Source organism: Salvelinus alpinus, chromosome 6, assembly GCF_045679555.1.
Source record: "Salvelinus alpinus chromosome 6, SLU_Salpinus.1, whole genome shotgun sequence".
In the NCBI taxonomy this organism is placed as follows: domain Eukaryota; kingdom Metazoa; phylum Chordata; class Actinopteri; order Salmoniformes; family Salmonidae; genus Salvelinus; species Salvelinus alpinus.
In genome coordinates this window covers 52979270-52996188 of record NC_092091.1, presented here as the reverse complement: position 1 = coordinate 52996188, position 16919 = coordinate 52979270, and the positions used below count along the sequence as shown (strand labels likewise).

Below are 16919 nucleotides of genomic sequence, written 5' to 3'. Positions count from 1 at the left end.
CGTGCTGTAGGCACTGTCTTAACCAGACGGCTAGCACGCTCCTCAGGACGAGTATGGAGAGCTGTTCCCGGTGACATTAAATCACCAACACGTTCATTCGGACGAATGCCGTGCCTCATGCACCAAACCAGTACATCCCTCATAACTCTCTCCTCCAATTTCTCCATTAACTCCTTTACTGTCTCTGCGTCACTCACCTCCAAATCCGCCCTCACCGGCTCCTTACGGTAAGCAGGAGGAGTTGGCTCACGTCTCCCGACTGACCCAACTAAACTACCCGAGAGTCCCCCCCCCAAGAAATTTTTGGGTTTGACTTACGGGCTTCCAGCCTTGTTTCCTTGCTGCCTCCTCATATCACCGCCTCTCCTCTTTCGCTGCCTCCAGCTCAGCTTTGGGACGGCGATATTCTCCTGGTTGAGCCCAGGGTCCTTTTCCGTCCAATATTTCCTCCCATGTCCACGAGTCCTGGTTACTTTGCCGCTGTTGTTGGTTCCGCTCATGCTGCTTGATCCATGGTTGGTGGGGAATTCTGTCACGATCGTGTGGAGGAGAGACGGACCAAAACGCAGCATGTGGAAAATAAGCCATCTTCTTTTTATTTGAACGACGAAGATGAACACGAAACACTTATACAAACTATACAAAACAACAAACGACCGTGAAGCTACAAACGAAAGTGCACACACAAGCTACTTACATTCAACATAGACAATTCCCCACAAACAGCTAAAGCCTATGGTTGCCTTAAATATGGCTCCCAATCAGAGACAACAATAACCAGCTGTCTCTAATTGAGACCCAATTCAGGCAACCATAGACTTTCCTAGATACCTACACTCAACCATAGACACAGCTAGACTACTATACTAAACAAACCCAACTACTCTAATAAACCCCCTAAACCTTACAACCACCCTAGACACTACAAAAAACACATACATTCCCCATGTCACACCCTGACCTAACTAAAATAATTAAGAAAACAAAGAATACTAAGGCCAGGGCGTGACACATATAGCCTTCCAATTACATAAACTAATGAAAATGCTATTGTTTTCTTTGAAATCTATTTTATTTTGTATTCTAATGTTACGTATGACCTTCATAAATATAACCAAACGATTCCGATAGCATAAATTAAATTTATTAGACTGTTGACTTTCAAAATACACGTCATTGGCCCGAAGGGGGTCCAACGAGGCCAGGCTTTTCTAATGTAAATGTTAATCACTGGCACGGAGGCCAATCAAAGTAGATCAGGTTTGAATTAGGTTGCATGCTGCATATTTAACACCATCAAAAGACACTTAAATTGTAGCCTAACAGTATGCTAATACACATAATAATAGGTCATAGCCTACATAGACTAAAATAGTGGTCACCAACCTTTTCTTAGTCGAGATCACTTTATAAAATGCAAGCCGAGTGCAATTCTCTGCTGGGCTCGGGAAATCCAGTGCGCCTACAATGTATTTTGTGAGATCAATTCAATTACCAATAGCCTATATAGGGGCCTAACTATAGTGCATGGGCGGAGAAGCACAGGGCAAAATTATATTAACAATTAAATTAAATTCCGAATACTTTTTAGATAATATTCTATAGGAAGTGCAGGAACTCAAGTGGAAGAAAATTTGAGGTGGCGATACTCAGTTCCGGTGAGCTCCTGCCGAAGTCAAGTACTGTGCTTAGGTAAAAAGACAAATAATGTCTCGTTTGGAACACTGACAAGTAGAGCATACATTATACATTATACATTATACATCGACTGGGTCGACCCAGGCCCATCCACTGGGGAGCCAGGCCCACCCATGCCTATGCCCTGCATCACACCTCTCTCTTTCAATTAAACTAGCTGGTTTTTGATTTCATACTTATTTACCATACTTGTTATTATGCTTTTCAAGATGAACATAGTATGGTTATTTGTCTGTTCAATTCACAGAGCCAGATTACCCTCCAGGGGGCCTTCCTGGAGGTCGGGCACCCCAGATAGCATATGATAGCCAAATGTGTAGAAATGCAGGAAATTAGCTTTACAAATGTAGCATTTTCTCTCAGCCTCATGACAAAATGTGAACAAAAGTATGAGATGCTTATATAGGAGAAAATCAAATTTCTCTTGAGAGTTCTTACATTTCTTAAAGGCCTTATACCTTGCTTGAATAGATTCCAGAATCGTATGATTAAACCAAGGGCTCGATCTCTGCTTTACTCTTTTCTGTCTAGGGGGAGCCATCACATTCACCACATCAAGGAATCTATATTCAAAGGCTTCCCAGGCACTGTCTACCCTTACACTATCCAGCACAAGTGACCAGTCAATTTGACCCTCTTGCTTCTTAAGCATTACCACACAAGTATGTTTTGAGTGCTCTGATTCAAACAGTTTTGTTGCACTGAAATAGTGCATATCTATAAAAACTCTCCTTGGGCAAAATGTTTAAAAAAACATCACTGATTCTACAGACTATTACTCTATGAAATGAACAAGCTGCACATGCTTTCCTACGACAGTGAAGTTCACACGCTGCATTGTGAACTTTCCCCGACCATTCATTCATGAACCCACAAATATGTCACTAAGATGTTTCCCATTTTCAGTAAGACGTTCAAGACAAACACAAGCCACAATGGCCACGTTGACTATGGATTGAACCATAGTGTGGGAAATATTTGACACAGACAAACTTATTATACAATATTTCCTTACATTTTTGGACAATAGTCTAACTGTTTATCAGCGTGTGTGTATAACCAAAAGGATCAGTCATTAGTCGTAACATATCATTAAAAAAACAAGCGGGGACATTTGGTCTCAGACTTCACAAACGACATGACATACTATTATCACAATACAGCCGCAGACTCACCTAGGTGGTATTTACCTGTAATACTGTAGTCGGGTACACCAATCCCAGACAACCTAAGAGCTGCATGACACCATTCCCATCCAACCACAATGGAGAAGTGGCATAGCTAAGCATGGGTCCTGTGAACATGTGCGTTCTTGTAGGGCTGTTACAGCATGTGAAAGAAAATAGGCAGTTTAAGGTTTAGCAGTGGCACAAGTCTGTTCACAATCTCTTTAGGAAGCAATAAGTATGTATTTACCCTGCTTAAGGAGTACATTTGTTAAAACCACAACAACTGTGATAGTATATATAGTTACATGCATTCAGAAGCAATCTACAATCATATTATGTTGATTTACGTTCTTAGATTCTTTACCCATATGGATTTAATTCTTTACTTAGCTCACGGGCCTCCATGATTACAACCTGGTTGCTTAATCTGTTTGCGACCTTTCATGGTCTTACTGCGGTCACTAGTGGTCACTTAGTAATATTTGGAACAATGGTCAATGGTCTTATTTTGGGGACCAGGTATTGGAGTCATTGAAGATTAAAACCACACAATGCCTTTGGCTTTATTTTGATTGGGTAACTCCTGTTATTATGGGCATTAGGTGACCAACATGAAGATTTCTTATTTCTGGGCTCTGTTCTAATTGGTTGCCATAGAAGATCTAACATCAATAAAAGGCTATGTTCAAATGTCAGAGGGCAACTGAGAATACTGCTTTGGAGGACAGCACCTGAAGCAAAACAACTTTCACCACTTTAAGGTCTGTAATTTTTGCCTTCATTTTCAAACATTATATATGATTTAATAATTTGGTTAGCAGCAAATAATCTAGATAATGTATCTAGTACAGTAGCCCCAGTAGCTTAGCAACACTAATCACGTTTGTGGTCTGTCTGTCAATATTCCAGATTGCAAAATGAAGCTTCTTCTTTTAGTAGCCTTCATGGCCACCATCTTCAATGTGAGTATATCACGTGATCATCACACAACAATGTACAAAATCAAATGTTTCAAAATGACAATAATGACAATTTTCCATTTTTCTCTCAATGATCTCTTTAGGTCAATGCTGGCAAGGTAGGATACTGGACCCTAAAAACATATTTATCCTTCACCAATCCAATGCTTTTAGGTTTGTGGGAAGTATTGAATGAGTGGACACTTCAGGAGAAGCTGTTGATAGGATTCAAGGTCATATCATATCTATCTTTGTCGTTTCTCAGAAGCTGAGACTGCTGGCAGGTCTAAATGGTGGAATTGTGTCTGGGGTTAACCCTGGACTGGTGGTGGGGGGCCTGAACCCTGGCGTCCTCACTGGTGGCACTGGGTTGATTGGGCAGCCTCATTTTGCCCAGGTCAGTCATCAATATCCCTGTTTGCAGTTTCATTCTATTTCAAGAAATGTATTATACAGTAACTGTTCACGACAGGTGGATAAACAAACAATACACTGTTTTTATACTACTTATACACCTTTTCATAAATAATTTCACATAACCATTTATGCAATAGTCAATTGTGTATTAGGGAGAGATGATGTGGGAGGTGCTGAATAATTTGGCACGACTTTCTCTCCTCACTCATACAGATGGTTCCAGGTGTCCCCACGTATGTCATGCAACCCCAAGCTGTTCCCAATGGTCCCTATGGTTTCCCCAATGTCGGGATGCAGCAGCCTCAACTGTTCCCTAACTTCCCTGGACAGTACCAGTATCCTGCCCCACCAGCTAATGGGGTATGACTCGAAATAAATACACTTTCACACTTCTTATTCTGCTACGTATGTCCTTTTCTGTTATTTGAATATTTTATTAGTTCTAAAAATGGGAAATACATTGTACACATTTTTGTCCTGGGGTACAACTTTGAAAAACAGGACGTTTATATTGCACATTCTGCTTTTTATTTTGGTGTTATTATAGTATTATAAGAAAAGAAACAATTTGGAAATGCTTTGCAGTAATTAAAATGTTAGTTCTCCCATGAACAGCTGCCTTACTACATGGGCGTCCCTCAAATGGCAGGAATGAATCCTCCACAACAGCAAGTCATGGTATAGACAACTCTATGTACTTAAACATATTCTGAGTTCACTTAATGTTGGAAACTCGGAAACGCTGACATTTCCAACTTGCTAACCTAGGCGGAAGAGTCGGAATGCGAGTTTCCTACTGGGGAGGTATCAGAATGAACCCATATGAATCTCTAAGCAGATAACTTATGTTAATCTTAACTTGAGGTCCCGAGTTTCCAACATGACGTGAACGGGGCATGATCACCAGAGGGCGAGAGTGTATTACATACCAGGAAAATATAGGCACGCACAAATCATGAATATATTTAGACCACTCCATCATTTACAATTTATAATAAATGTATAATAATAACTCTTCCTTCTGGTTAGGGAGTCCAAGGTGCAGGTGGGATTCCCATGATGCAACAGCAGCAGCCACAGCAGGGTCCTCCACAAGCAGAGCCCGTGAGAAGATTCAAGGTACAGTAATGGTCACTGACTGTACAGTACATGTGCCTCATGGTCAATAGTGTATTTCAATCTGTAATTGACTCTGTGTAAGGAAAGGAATCTAGTTAATGTGCATATGTTCATACAATTTTCACCTTTTAGCGCTTTCTGATGAGGAGGGCACGCACCATGAAACCTGATTTGGACATTCAGGTACGGAATAATGCACATTTAATCTGATACATTCCAGTTGAATAAATTCAGTTGGACAACTGACTAGGTATCCCCTTTCCCTTTCCTTTCCCCTTCTCATTCAGATTTCAACTGAGACAACCACAACTCCGTTCCCAACTACTTGTTAAGACAATATTCAAGTTTAGAGTCGACAGATTTGTGAGGAACAAGGTATACATCAAAATACAAATGCTATTTGTGGTACTGTACAATATACCATTATTGAAAAAAAGAATAAGCAAAATGTATCTTGGGTCATTTATTTACAGGTGTCTGCTGTAGAACATGGACACAGGGGAATTTCACCAAGTCGTCCACAGCACTTTAAGTTAATCATATCAGATACGCTAGCGGTTAAGAGCTTTGGGCCATTAACCGAAAGGTTGCTGGTTTGAATCCCTGAGCCAACTAGGTGAAACATTGGTTGATGTGCCCTTGAGCAAGGCATTTAACCCTAATTGCTCCTGTTAATTGCTGTGGATAAGAGCGTTTGCTAAATTACTAAAATGTAAACGTATAATGTCTTCTAACATTGTATACATGCAGATCTTATTTGACATTTCTTGTGTGTTTCTTCTTGAAATTTCAATAAACATGACTATTAGCCTTCATAAAAGTTGTTTGTTTGGTTTGAAATGGGGGTTGATTTTTGTCCCTTCTATGTTTGTCATGTAAATGTATGGCATATTGCCCCGATTTCGCCATCTAGGGGCAGAATTAAATTCATTTGAGTATCTAAAATATTATTAGCCCAGTTTACCGGGCTAGTTTAGTCCATAAGAAGCACTTTCAATGGAGAATCTCCATTGAGCATGCATTTCAGTCCAGGACAAGGTTGAATTTCTGTCCAGGAAACCATCCCTTTAACAATTTGTGAGGACCTGAGAAAGTAAAGACACTGTTGGTGAAGAAGCACATAGACAGGCTTCAAGTGACTGCAGGGCTAAAGGATGAACAGACCCAACGCCATGAACAAGCGACTAAGGGGGCAGTTGAAATCGGTTCGGAAAGCAACATTTTGGGGGATTCTTGCATTGGAATTATATTGAATTCTGCTTATAATTCTGCTTATATATCACGCAATACCACAATAAACATAAAGTTCAAATGCAAAGACTATGAGACCATTGATTGAGTGCTTTTGAAGTGACAGGTTGGCGAGAAATCTGTAGCCTATCTCCGCTGCACTGTATCAGTACAATGGACTGCACCCTACTCACTAAAGCAATGACATTTTGATAATGAATATAAGCTACAAGATAGATAGGGTAATTCACCTATTACAAACAACCTATGTGAATGCACATATCTGTCTTACCAAAATAATGCAAACTAAATGCTGAAAGAACTAGCCTAGTTATTCATGCACGCAAACAAAAATAGTTAATAGCAGTTTGGCTTAGAAAACCAACACAGCTGCGAATGCAAACAAATTAATGCGAATAGAACAAAACAGTGGTACCACGTAGGCCTAGAAAACAAAATATCGGATGGATAAAGGCCATGACATATATTTCGGCTAGTTACATTAACAGTAAACAAACGCAGTAAACAAAAGGCGAATGGAGATCCAAATAACCAAAATATAGACTACAACCTACTACAGTGAGAAGCAGCCACGCAGAGCTGTCTTGCCAAACAAAATGGCCTATAGGCCTGATTCAGACATGGGAAATCATGCCGCTCCTGAGTACAGCAACACTTTGTGATATGGCACAATACACTTCTGTGGATTAAATTCAACCCACGTAATCGATTAAGCAATGCCAGCATACCATAAACAAGTTTCCAATACGCACAGTTCCATTTACAAGCACAAAAACCAATAGGCTACCAAGAAAACCATAATAGAATGTATGTATATTTTTATTATGAAACATACCGATATGTAACTATACCCAGGAGCATCATTTGGGTTCTTGCATTGGAATTATATTGAATTCTGCATTAACCCAGTACTCCAGACACTATTCCTATGAACCAGATGCTATTAAATGAATGTTTCTGGACAGAACCCCTGCGGCTAGGGTAGTATTCTAGATTAACCTGGGCTGGCTCCTCTGTTCCAAGATCACCAGGAACAGTCGGAGGTGGAGGGGACTGTGGAGTCACTATCCTGGCATTTGTGGAAGGGTGGGTAGGCTCTTCACGCGAAGCTAGCTGGAGCTCGGCAGCATCATCGCTGCTGGGCTTGGTGGTGACCTCGGTGGTTTGATGCTGCAGCTGCTGCTCATCACACTCCTTTTATCTTTGTTTGGGTACTTTGGCAAAGCCGATTTCTGATATCCATCGTGGCAGTGGCAGATTAGCTGGTTCGAGCAAGCTAAATAGGCTAAGGCTAATAACAATAATGCTTTTTACAGCTAGCTAAGAAGCTAACTAAACTATGTAGTGGTGGGGCGTGAGGCAGAGTTGAGTGAAGCAGCTTCAATGGTAAACTTGACCCCACCCTTATAAATCAAAATCAAATATTACAGGTAGAGGTGTACCACATTATTCAATTAGCCTACCACAGATGAGAAGTGTTTTCCCCCCCCCCACTTTTTATGGACACCCAAAGGAGTCATACCTAACCATCCCAGGGGCTTTCCCTAGCCCCCCTACACACATCCTGTGCTCTCTGTCCATTCTGCTGACACAGCACAACGGAGATGTGCACCAACCTGTCTCTCAATCATTTAAACATTTTGCTATTTTTATATAGGGAGATAGGACTAAAACTGAGGGGGCACAAGTTTCAACTGAGGGCCACCTTTTGCCCCCTCGTGGAACCTGGCCCGATGAAGAACAGGGGAAAGGTATCTACTGTAGATTGGACTTCTCACTCTTCCTCAATCTCGTTCGGAATATAATTATGTAATATAATATCGTAAGAGTATGCAAATGTTTCTTACATTTTTTACAAATGGTTTTATCCTAACCAAATGATGGCGGTTAGGATCTAAACCAGCAGCCCTCCTGCTACCAGTTCAGTAACCACTGGGATTTGAACCAGCAACCTTACAGCTACCTGCCTATAATACCTTATTTATAGGACATAATCAACACTGATAATGTCAATCAAAAGACTTACATTTACACATGCCAACAGCACACCAGTCCATAGACTAATCATCTGTCTGAAAACTCTTAACCACCTGCAGCAAACTCTCTTGTAGTGACGCATATTATAATCACAGGTCTCTATGAAAGGTTTACAAATAACGCAGACTCATGGTCATCACGGGCATTGAGTTCTAGGTTCTTTTGGCCAATATAGGGAAAGTGATTTATAATAGGAGATGTTCTATATATTGTGAACATACTGTAGGGGCAGAATACCCTTTGAAATAATGGGACAGGGGTTGACTGTTATCCACCTTTCATCCACCAAGTTTGTGTCATATACTGTAGAGTCAGCATATTAGACAATAACATTAGAATTGGTGTATGACACGACAGATAATGTCCAGCCATGAGATTCATTTTGACTTATGGTCAGTCCGTAATGATACAGCTGCATATATCTGCACCGTAACTGTCTGAGTCTGAGAGTGATGTCATCTCAAAGAGCCTGCGCGTCATATTGACCATAGTCTGCGTGTGTCTGGGACATGACAGCTCAAATGGGAAGATAGAGATAGTTTAAAAGTAGGAGAGACACAGTAGGCTGGACAGAGATATAAAGAACACACAGGAAAAAAGGAAGATAGGCTGAAGATGACATTCTCTGATAAGGTAATACTGTCATGGGCTATCACTTGCTTTTGTATAATCAAAAATTGTTAAAAATAAGTATGTATCACATACAACATGCTCAGTATGGTAACAAGATGGTATTGAGATGTCAGATATAAACTACATTTGTTCTGTCTTCATTGTAGGATATCATGAAGCTGCAGACTATAACTGTTTTGGTCTGCCTTTTTGGTGCTAGCCTTTCACTTCCTGTGAGTTTCACACGTTACTTGAATATTCCTTCATTTATAGCGCTACACTTCAAAATGAATCATAAACTGTTTTTGTGGCTTTTTTAAAGATATACCAACAGCAAATTGGAATCCTCGCAAGTAACAGCAATGAGGTACACTGAATTGTCCCGTATGTTTTTGTCTGCAACTCTTGACATTGCATTTGTTGTTCGTGAATTTTCCTTTCAAATTGATGCGTAGTAAAATACAATGCAATGTGGAGTAACGTTTGTTGGAAACCTTTTCTGACTGCTCACCCATCCGTCACAGATCCTGCGGTTGAATGGACTGACCCTGACAGGTGTAGGCTTTGGGCAAACACAAATGCAGGTACTGAACCAATCCAATCTAACTCAATCGAGATAGAAATCATTAGCCATGATAATGCTATAGACATACTGTAGTAAAGAAGATTGATATCATTAGCCACATTTGCAGACAGCATAATAGTTAAAAATGGTCTCCAGTAATGTATTTCAGGAGCAGCTTCCATTCCCATTTTACCTTTAACTACATATATTTTCCACTTTGGCACATCAACCGAATTGTTCATTCAATTGCTCATCACAACTTCGGTCAGCAAAGCTTTGAAATGAGACAGATCTTTTACCCAACCTTGTTTGTTCAGGGGTCTCCATTCATGCCCCAGTACGTGATCCAGCAGCAGCCTGAATTTGGTCTCCCCCAGATGGTGAACTTTAACCCTCAGGTGGGAGGCCCTTTCGGCCCCCAGATGATGTTCCCTACACAGGGGAACCAGCTGCCCCCCATTCTGTACGCCAATGCCCAACAGGAGCAGCCTGGGGCCCCCCAGGACACCAACAACCCCAATAACCCAAATAACCCCCAGCAACCACACAACCCTGCACAGGTAGGCTACTGTACCATTTCAGATCAGTCAGTTGGTCTACGTACGTTTTCACACAAATTCATTGAAATACCAATGTTTTTGATGGATACCAATGACAAAAGCCTTCCCAGCCTCTACTAATGAATACACATATTTTTTTCCTGAAGTCAGTTTGTCTATGTTTTTATACAAATTCAATGTAATTGAATGAAATACCACGTGTCAGGTAATCCACTACTAATTGGCAAAGTCTTTCCAGTATTTGTTGAAGTTGTATTTATTTTCTATTATCCTGAAGGGGGTTCCCCAGTTTCCTCAATACTACCCATCATTTTCATTTCCCCAGCAACCAAGAATGCAGGTACAGTGGAGTTTCCCTCTTTCAATGTGATTTGTTCCTCAAGGTGCATCTTGTATTCACTGTAAGAGATGATATACACTCTTTATTCAGACTAAATCTGATCACTTTACACCCCACTTTACACCCCATTTTTGTGTTGCATTTTCTTAATTAGTTCACTGTTGATATGGTCCCCACAAATTGGGCATGTCAACAGTAAAGTTTTCAAGATAGAGCACTAAAAAGCTAAATGTGTGATCCTGATGTGTTTTGCATAACATGATGCAAAACATATCATCACACTTTTTGATCCTTTAAGACTCTTAACTTTCACAAGTGTATCTTCCCTAGGGCTACCCCTACTACATGTCTTACCCCAACTACCCCCAGCCTAACCAGAACAACGGGCAGAACCAGCTGAACTTGGAGAAGACTCCTCAGAAACCACAGCTCCCACTACAGGTGAGGAGTGGTCATTACATGGGTGTTCTCTCCCTTCCACCCATACAGGCAGGCCAGTTACACTAGACGAGTGACTTTTGCAGAGTGTGAGACGCTCCTATTCATTTCAATGAAACCTATGCATAAGCTATGCATAAGCATCGCGGCTCCAGGAGAATAAAAAAGTTGAATGCGGCAGTTTAAAGTGCAGTGAAATATTCTCAACAGAAAGGAAATTAGAGACAATGAACCGATAGTATGTCATAATTTCACGATTTTAGTTTAATGTTAAACTAACAATCATTTTATAATTCGAAAATTCAACAGGCCAGACAGAGTATCTTAATAATTATTATTTACCCTTTCAAAATTGCAGCAGGCTGCCCAACCTCAGGCACCAGGAAAGGTAAGTAAGCTCTTACTACTGTGTCTGAATCATATATGGATAACATTAATGTGTCCTCTATGTGCTGCCTGCTGATGTAAACTGATCTGTATGATATCTAACTGTATTTTTGTGTTGTTGATAGACATGGCCTAAAGGATTCCAGACAGAGGCTGCCAACCCTCCACCAGATCACCGTGGAGACACAGTTGACCCTGGCGTAGATGAGGTATGACCTCTACTTCTTATACTATGACTATAACAATACTAATATAATATATAATATATTATAGTATGTATACATTGTATATATAGATTTTAATATGTGATATGAAACATATGTTGTACTTGTGATAATGTCATCCTGAAAAAAAACATTTTACAGGGTCGTCCCAACTTCTCTTTCCTGTTTGAGCCATAGAATTGCATGTGGGGTCAAAGGAAATTGAGGTAGGGTAACATTAGGGCCATTTCCAGATTTTATTATGGGAAGGAAACATTTCTTCAACTGAACACCTGAAATGTATTCATATCAGTAGTATACTGTACTTCCATTTAAGTGTTTATTTTTTTGTTTCATTTTCAGGGATCGGCACATCAAACTCACATTCCTACTCCTATATTCATTTAAGATATGTTTTTAATTACAATATGATACATTTTCTATTGTCAAATAAATCTATTATCAAGCAAAATCACAGTTGTCAATTGTACTTTGTAGGCACACAAAAAACAAGAGTTCTTAGTTTGCATGCTGGAAGTTTTAATGAATGTTATAGAGCAATTGATTGAGAAAGTGTCAAATTATATCACAGAAGTAACCTCCACCAACACCTGCCATGTACTGTATAGTTATAAATAGGTTCTAAAGAGGCTACACATATCTTGCCACTGGGGGTCCCCTAAATGGACAGAAATATTGTCCAGAAATTACCTTACTGGACAGAAAGAGGCCCACCTCCCCACACCCATGAGTAAAATCATATATTGTTAGGCTAAAACTAAAGATTGTTTGGATTCATGAGTTAAGAAATGTATTAGTATTTAGGAAGACATTTAGCAACTAAAAATCCAAAGTTCATCTGTAAAGTTGAATGTACTCCAGATAGATATGAAAATATGTCACGATTCCAATCCAGATGCAAGGCTTGGGCTTCTTCTCCCTGTAAACAGGGAAGAAGAAGTCAGAAACAGATAAAGAAATAGATGATGCATTGCAAAGGAACACCTAGGCAAAGCGCTTAACACACCTTGTATCCACCACATTATTTTCCTTCCTCTTCCCAAGTCTTTGTCTCCTCAGCCTGCAGATAGATCAATCATATCATGGTTTAAGAAGGAAATACATTATTTTATTGTAGGAATACAGATACAACAATGTCATTAGTAATTTCTTACCTTCATGAACGATGGGAGCTTGGGGTAAAGGTTGAAGGATTCAAATAATGTTTTAGATGGTTTTGTGAGTGACATTTGATTGAAAAATAAACAATATTGTTACATTTGACAATATTCATTCATGATGACACTAAAGCTGAAAGAGAATATTCATATCTCAATTAGAAGCATGTTTAGTAAACAGACAATACTTACAAGTGTTGTTATCCCATATTCAAATGAGATTTTATTCTGCAGAGAAAAGAACACGTGTAAAGTATATTTCGTAAGGAAAAAAGATAAAATCTCACATAACATATTTGCAGTTAACATTGTGGTATTTTGTTGATGTTAAATCATAAATGTATACATACTGTAGCTGAGGGGTTGTAGATGAGCTTCAGGTAAGGCTGGAATTGAGACCAAAAAAAACAAAATGTTTTGCTATTTCTCAAATCTTCAAATCAACTTTATTTATTCAGCATTGTAAATATATAACAAAATAGCTTAAAGGTTTATTAGGACACTTACCTGAAAACCAGATGAGTATGGGTATCCAAACTATCAAAACCAGGGACACAGAAAAAATATCAACTGCTTTTCAAGTTCTTTCAAGAAATTCACACTTCACACCAAAATTCACACCAAAATGTACTAGAATATGATTTAAAACGGAATATCTCTACATACCCCTAATTCTTGAGGTCTTTTATGTCCATGCTGTGAAACATATTACAGTTTACTTATCTGTTACATACAGTACAATGGCATACTTCCTGCTATGTTGCCTACAATACTTCAGAGCCATAGAATTAAGCTAACATGGAATGAGGGGAGGCTAGTCCATACCCTTGGTGGGGGTGTTCCTCTTCCTCCCTGATAGTAAAGAAAATACAGTATTTGTTTTACACAATTCCATCATGCAGCACTCCAGCCATCATAATACTAAAATACATCATTGTTTGTGTGAATGCCTTACCTTTGGCAGCAGGAAAATGTTCTCACCCTACAAGGGGAAACATGTTCGCCACATGAACAGATATAGACGACATACACTGTATGATACTGTGACAATTGACACATGTATAATATATGATAATAATTCTATAGCCTGATTTAATCTTAGATCATTCAGGCAAATTCATTATTTACCTCTTTCAGGGGCAGACCACTAGCATTCTGGCAAAGAAAAAAAGCATTTTGTTTCAATATGAGTTCAGCATGTAAATATCAGCATGTAATATCGGCATGTAAATCCATTCCGTTTTTGATAGTAAAAACATAATCTTACCTGTAAAGTCACATTGCCAGCCTGTAAAAGAACCATAACATGAATATTTTTTTCTTCCAATTTCTCAAGAATTTCTAAATGAATAAACAAGGAATAACTCATTAACATCATATTTAATAATAAATTATACATATCTCATTATCCATGTTTGTATTCACAAAGCGATGTTCTTCACGACATACATTAATTACCAATGACCAAGGTACTGTACCTGAAAGATGGGGATGAATTCTCTGTTGCCCTAAAACATAAAGAAAATAGACATACGTTAATTTTGTCTAGGTTAAACTTAATGCCGGGTTATGACATAACCAGGATCTTTTAACGACCTACCACCATCTCAGGTTGCAACAGTCTTCCTCCAAAGAAGGTGTCATCAAATGGGGGCCGTCCACCTGCTCCAGATGGAACAGCTGAGGGGCGAATGGGGTTCCTGTCAGGCTGGGTAGATAAAGAGACACAACACCCTTCATTATCAAAACGAATTAGTCCTGTCGTCTCCTAGCCAGTGTCCCATAATCTATGCGCTTTTAACAAAGAAAGACAGAGATGGATAAATTGGCTAACACGCTAACAAACTGGACCGCCAGGCTAGTACTTTCCAATATAGTCTGAAATAAAAGTAAAAAAATGTCTTACCCTTGCATCAGGGTTTCTCATGTTGGGTCTTCCTCCTCTTGGGGGCCCTGCAGGTCTACGCCATCGGGCACCTGGCCTGCGAGGGGGGCCCTGGCCAGGGTGCGGTCCAGGTCCATTGGGAGCATACCCAAAGTCAGATCCCTGTTGCGAGAGAGAGAAACATTAAAGTCTAGTTCTACAATCAGTTAAGCATCTTAAGTGGGATCGGTGATTGTATTCATAGCAGGTTGAATGGAGGTTGCCATTACACCGTTAACTCACGGTCACAGGTGGAAGTTCGGCAGGGGATGATGATCCTCGGTCTCCTCTCATGGTTCCCTGCTTCCACCATTGACCTTCATCCTCTCTCTTGACCAGGAGCGAGCATCATATTATACATGTTAACAATAGATTTTCAATTGATGGAGGATCCCTGACAGATTTTATATTTGTTTCCTTTATTTATTCAGGAGATCATATTGAGATTACAAATCTCTTTTCCAAAATGAGACCTGAGTATAAAATGGCAATAAAAATATCACAAAAACAGCATATGAGAAGAAAAAACATCAAAAAAGCAATACATTACATAAATATAATTGAAAATAACCAGACACGACATACCCTTTTATAATCCCGATCAGGGTAGTCGAGGGGTCCTCCAGACTCGGGTCCCCCCCCGTTCGATCCTCCAGATTGGGGGGTCTCCCCGTTAGGCCCTCCCATTAGTCGCTGAGTGTCCCCACTTCCTGGGCCTGCAGAGGGTCGGTTTGGGTACCAAGGGGGAATTTGATCCTGGTCGGGCTGCACAAAATAAATTCAGTCAAGTAAAAAGTACTATATCATAACTATTACTATTAGTAGATACATTGAATTAGTAGTTTGGGAAAATCACATTTATTAATCAAATTGAGAAGGCCATCATACCCATCCTGGGCTGCCCGTTCCACCCATATTCCATCCTTGCCACATAGGTCCTCCACCGATTGGTCTAGAGTTCTCTCCTCCTCCACCTATTGGCTGGCCCCCAAATGGAGGGCTGGAACCATCCTTCATCCAGGGATCTCTAACATTGGGCTTGACAATGTAAAGGAAAATATTAAGTAAGAAAACAAAATAAAATCTAGAATGGTCTGTTTTTCTCTATATCTTGATTGACTTTGATTAGGTCTCTTGGATCTCTTGGAAGTCTCTTTGAACTTTTTTTCTTACTCTCATAGGGTGTCTGTCTGGACTTTGTTGAGGTCCGCCAAATGGGAGGAATCGACTGTCTCCCTGTTGCCATTGTCTCCATGGGTCAGCCTGGGGAATGAAATCACAATTTAATAAAGTACATGATCTGCCGTGCTGAATATTAATAAATCTAATGCATTGCACCCATATATTTTTCCGGATTATGTTCTATTCTCTCTTGACTATTTACTCACACGTGTAGCCACAGCTGAGAAAAGTAAAACGACAACACAGAGGTACTCCATTGCTTCCTATGTGCCTGAAAGACAATTATTCATATTTAAACACTGAAAACACAAAGTTGTTTAACACTGATATTGCTAACACTGAAAACAAAGTTGTGTGACAGTGATGTTATTTAACAATGAAAACAAAGTTGTTCAACACTGATGTTGTTTCAAACTGTAAACACAAAGTTGTTTAATACAGGATCGGTGTCCCCCTCGTGGGACGGTTGAGCTAACGTAGGCTAATGTGATTAGCATGAGGTTGTAAGTAACAAGAATATTTCCAAGGACATAGACATATCTGATACGGGCAGAAAGCTTAAATTCTTGTTAATCTAACTGCACTGCCCAATTTACAGTAGCTATTACAGTGAAAGAATACCATGCTATTGTTTGAGGAGAGTGCACAGTTGCGAACTTGAAAATGTATAAATAAACCAATTAGGCATATTTGGGCAGCCTTGATACAACATTTTGAACAGAAATGCAATGGTTCATTGGATCAGTATAAACATTGCACATACACTGCTGCCATCTTTTACCAGATCTAATGTGTTATATTCTCCTACATTAATTTCACATTTGCACAAACTTCAAAGTGTTTCCTTTCAAATGGTGTCAAGAATATGCATGTCATTGCT

The 16919-nt window shown here is 39.7% G+C and overlaps 2 protein-coding genes across 2 annotated transcripts; one reads left to right on the top strand and one right to left on the bottom strand.

Annotated features, from left to right (window-relative positions):
* The first annotated feature begins 9172 nt into the window (after nt 1-9172).
* On the top strand, nt 9173-11983 carry LOC139579710 (uncharacterized). Its single transcript, XM_071408539.1, has 10 exons — nt 9173-9283; nt 9430-9495; nt 9585-9629; nt 9787-9846; nt 10145-10387; nt 10665-10727; nt 11058-11168; nt 11524-11553; nt 11678-11761; nt 11918-11983. Exons 1-10 carry the CDS (start codon nt 9266-9268, stop codon nt 11951-11953), a joined length of 756 nt encoding a protein of 251 aa, XP_071264640.1. The 5' UTR covers nt 9173-9265; the 3' UTR covers nt 11954-11983.
* Nucleotides 11984-12294: 311 nt separating this feature from the next.
* On the bottom strand, nt 12295-16316 carry LOC139577862 (proline-rich protein HaeIII subfamily 1-like). Its single transcript, XM_071405006.1, has 19 exons — nt 16246-16316; nt 16031-16120; nt 15746-15895; nt 15443-15622; nt 15101-15187; nt 14840-14980; nt 14534-14641; nt 14412-14441; nt 14201-14221; nt 14062-14088; nt 13889-13915; nt 13759-13785; nt 13600-13629; nt 13441-13470; nt 13284-13319; nt 13126-13161; nt 12931-12948; nt 12783-12836; nt 12295-12695 (listed from the first exon to the last, which is right to left on the bottom strand). The coding sequence occupies exons 1-18, from the start codon at nt 16294-16296 to the stop codon at nt 12798-12800; spliced, it is 1128 nt and encodes a 375-aa protein (XP_071261107.1). The 5' UTR covers nt 16297-16316; the 3' UTR covers nt 12295-12695; nt 12783-12797.
* Nucleotides 16317-16919: the final 603 nt, after the last annotated feature.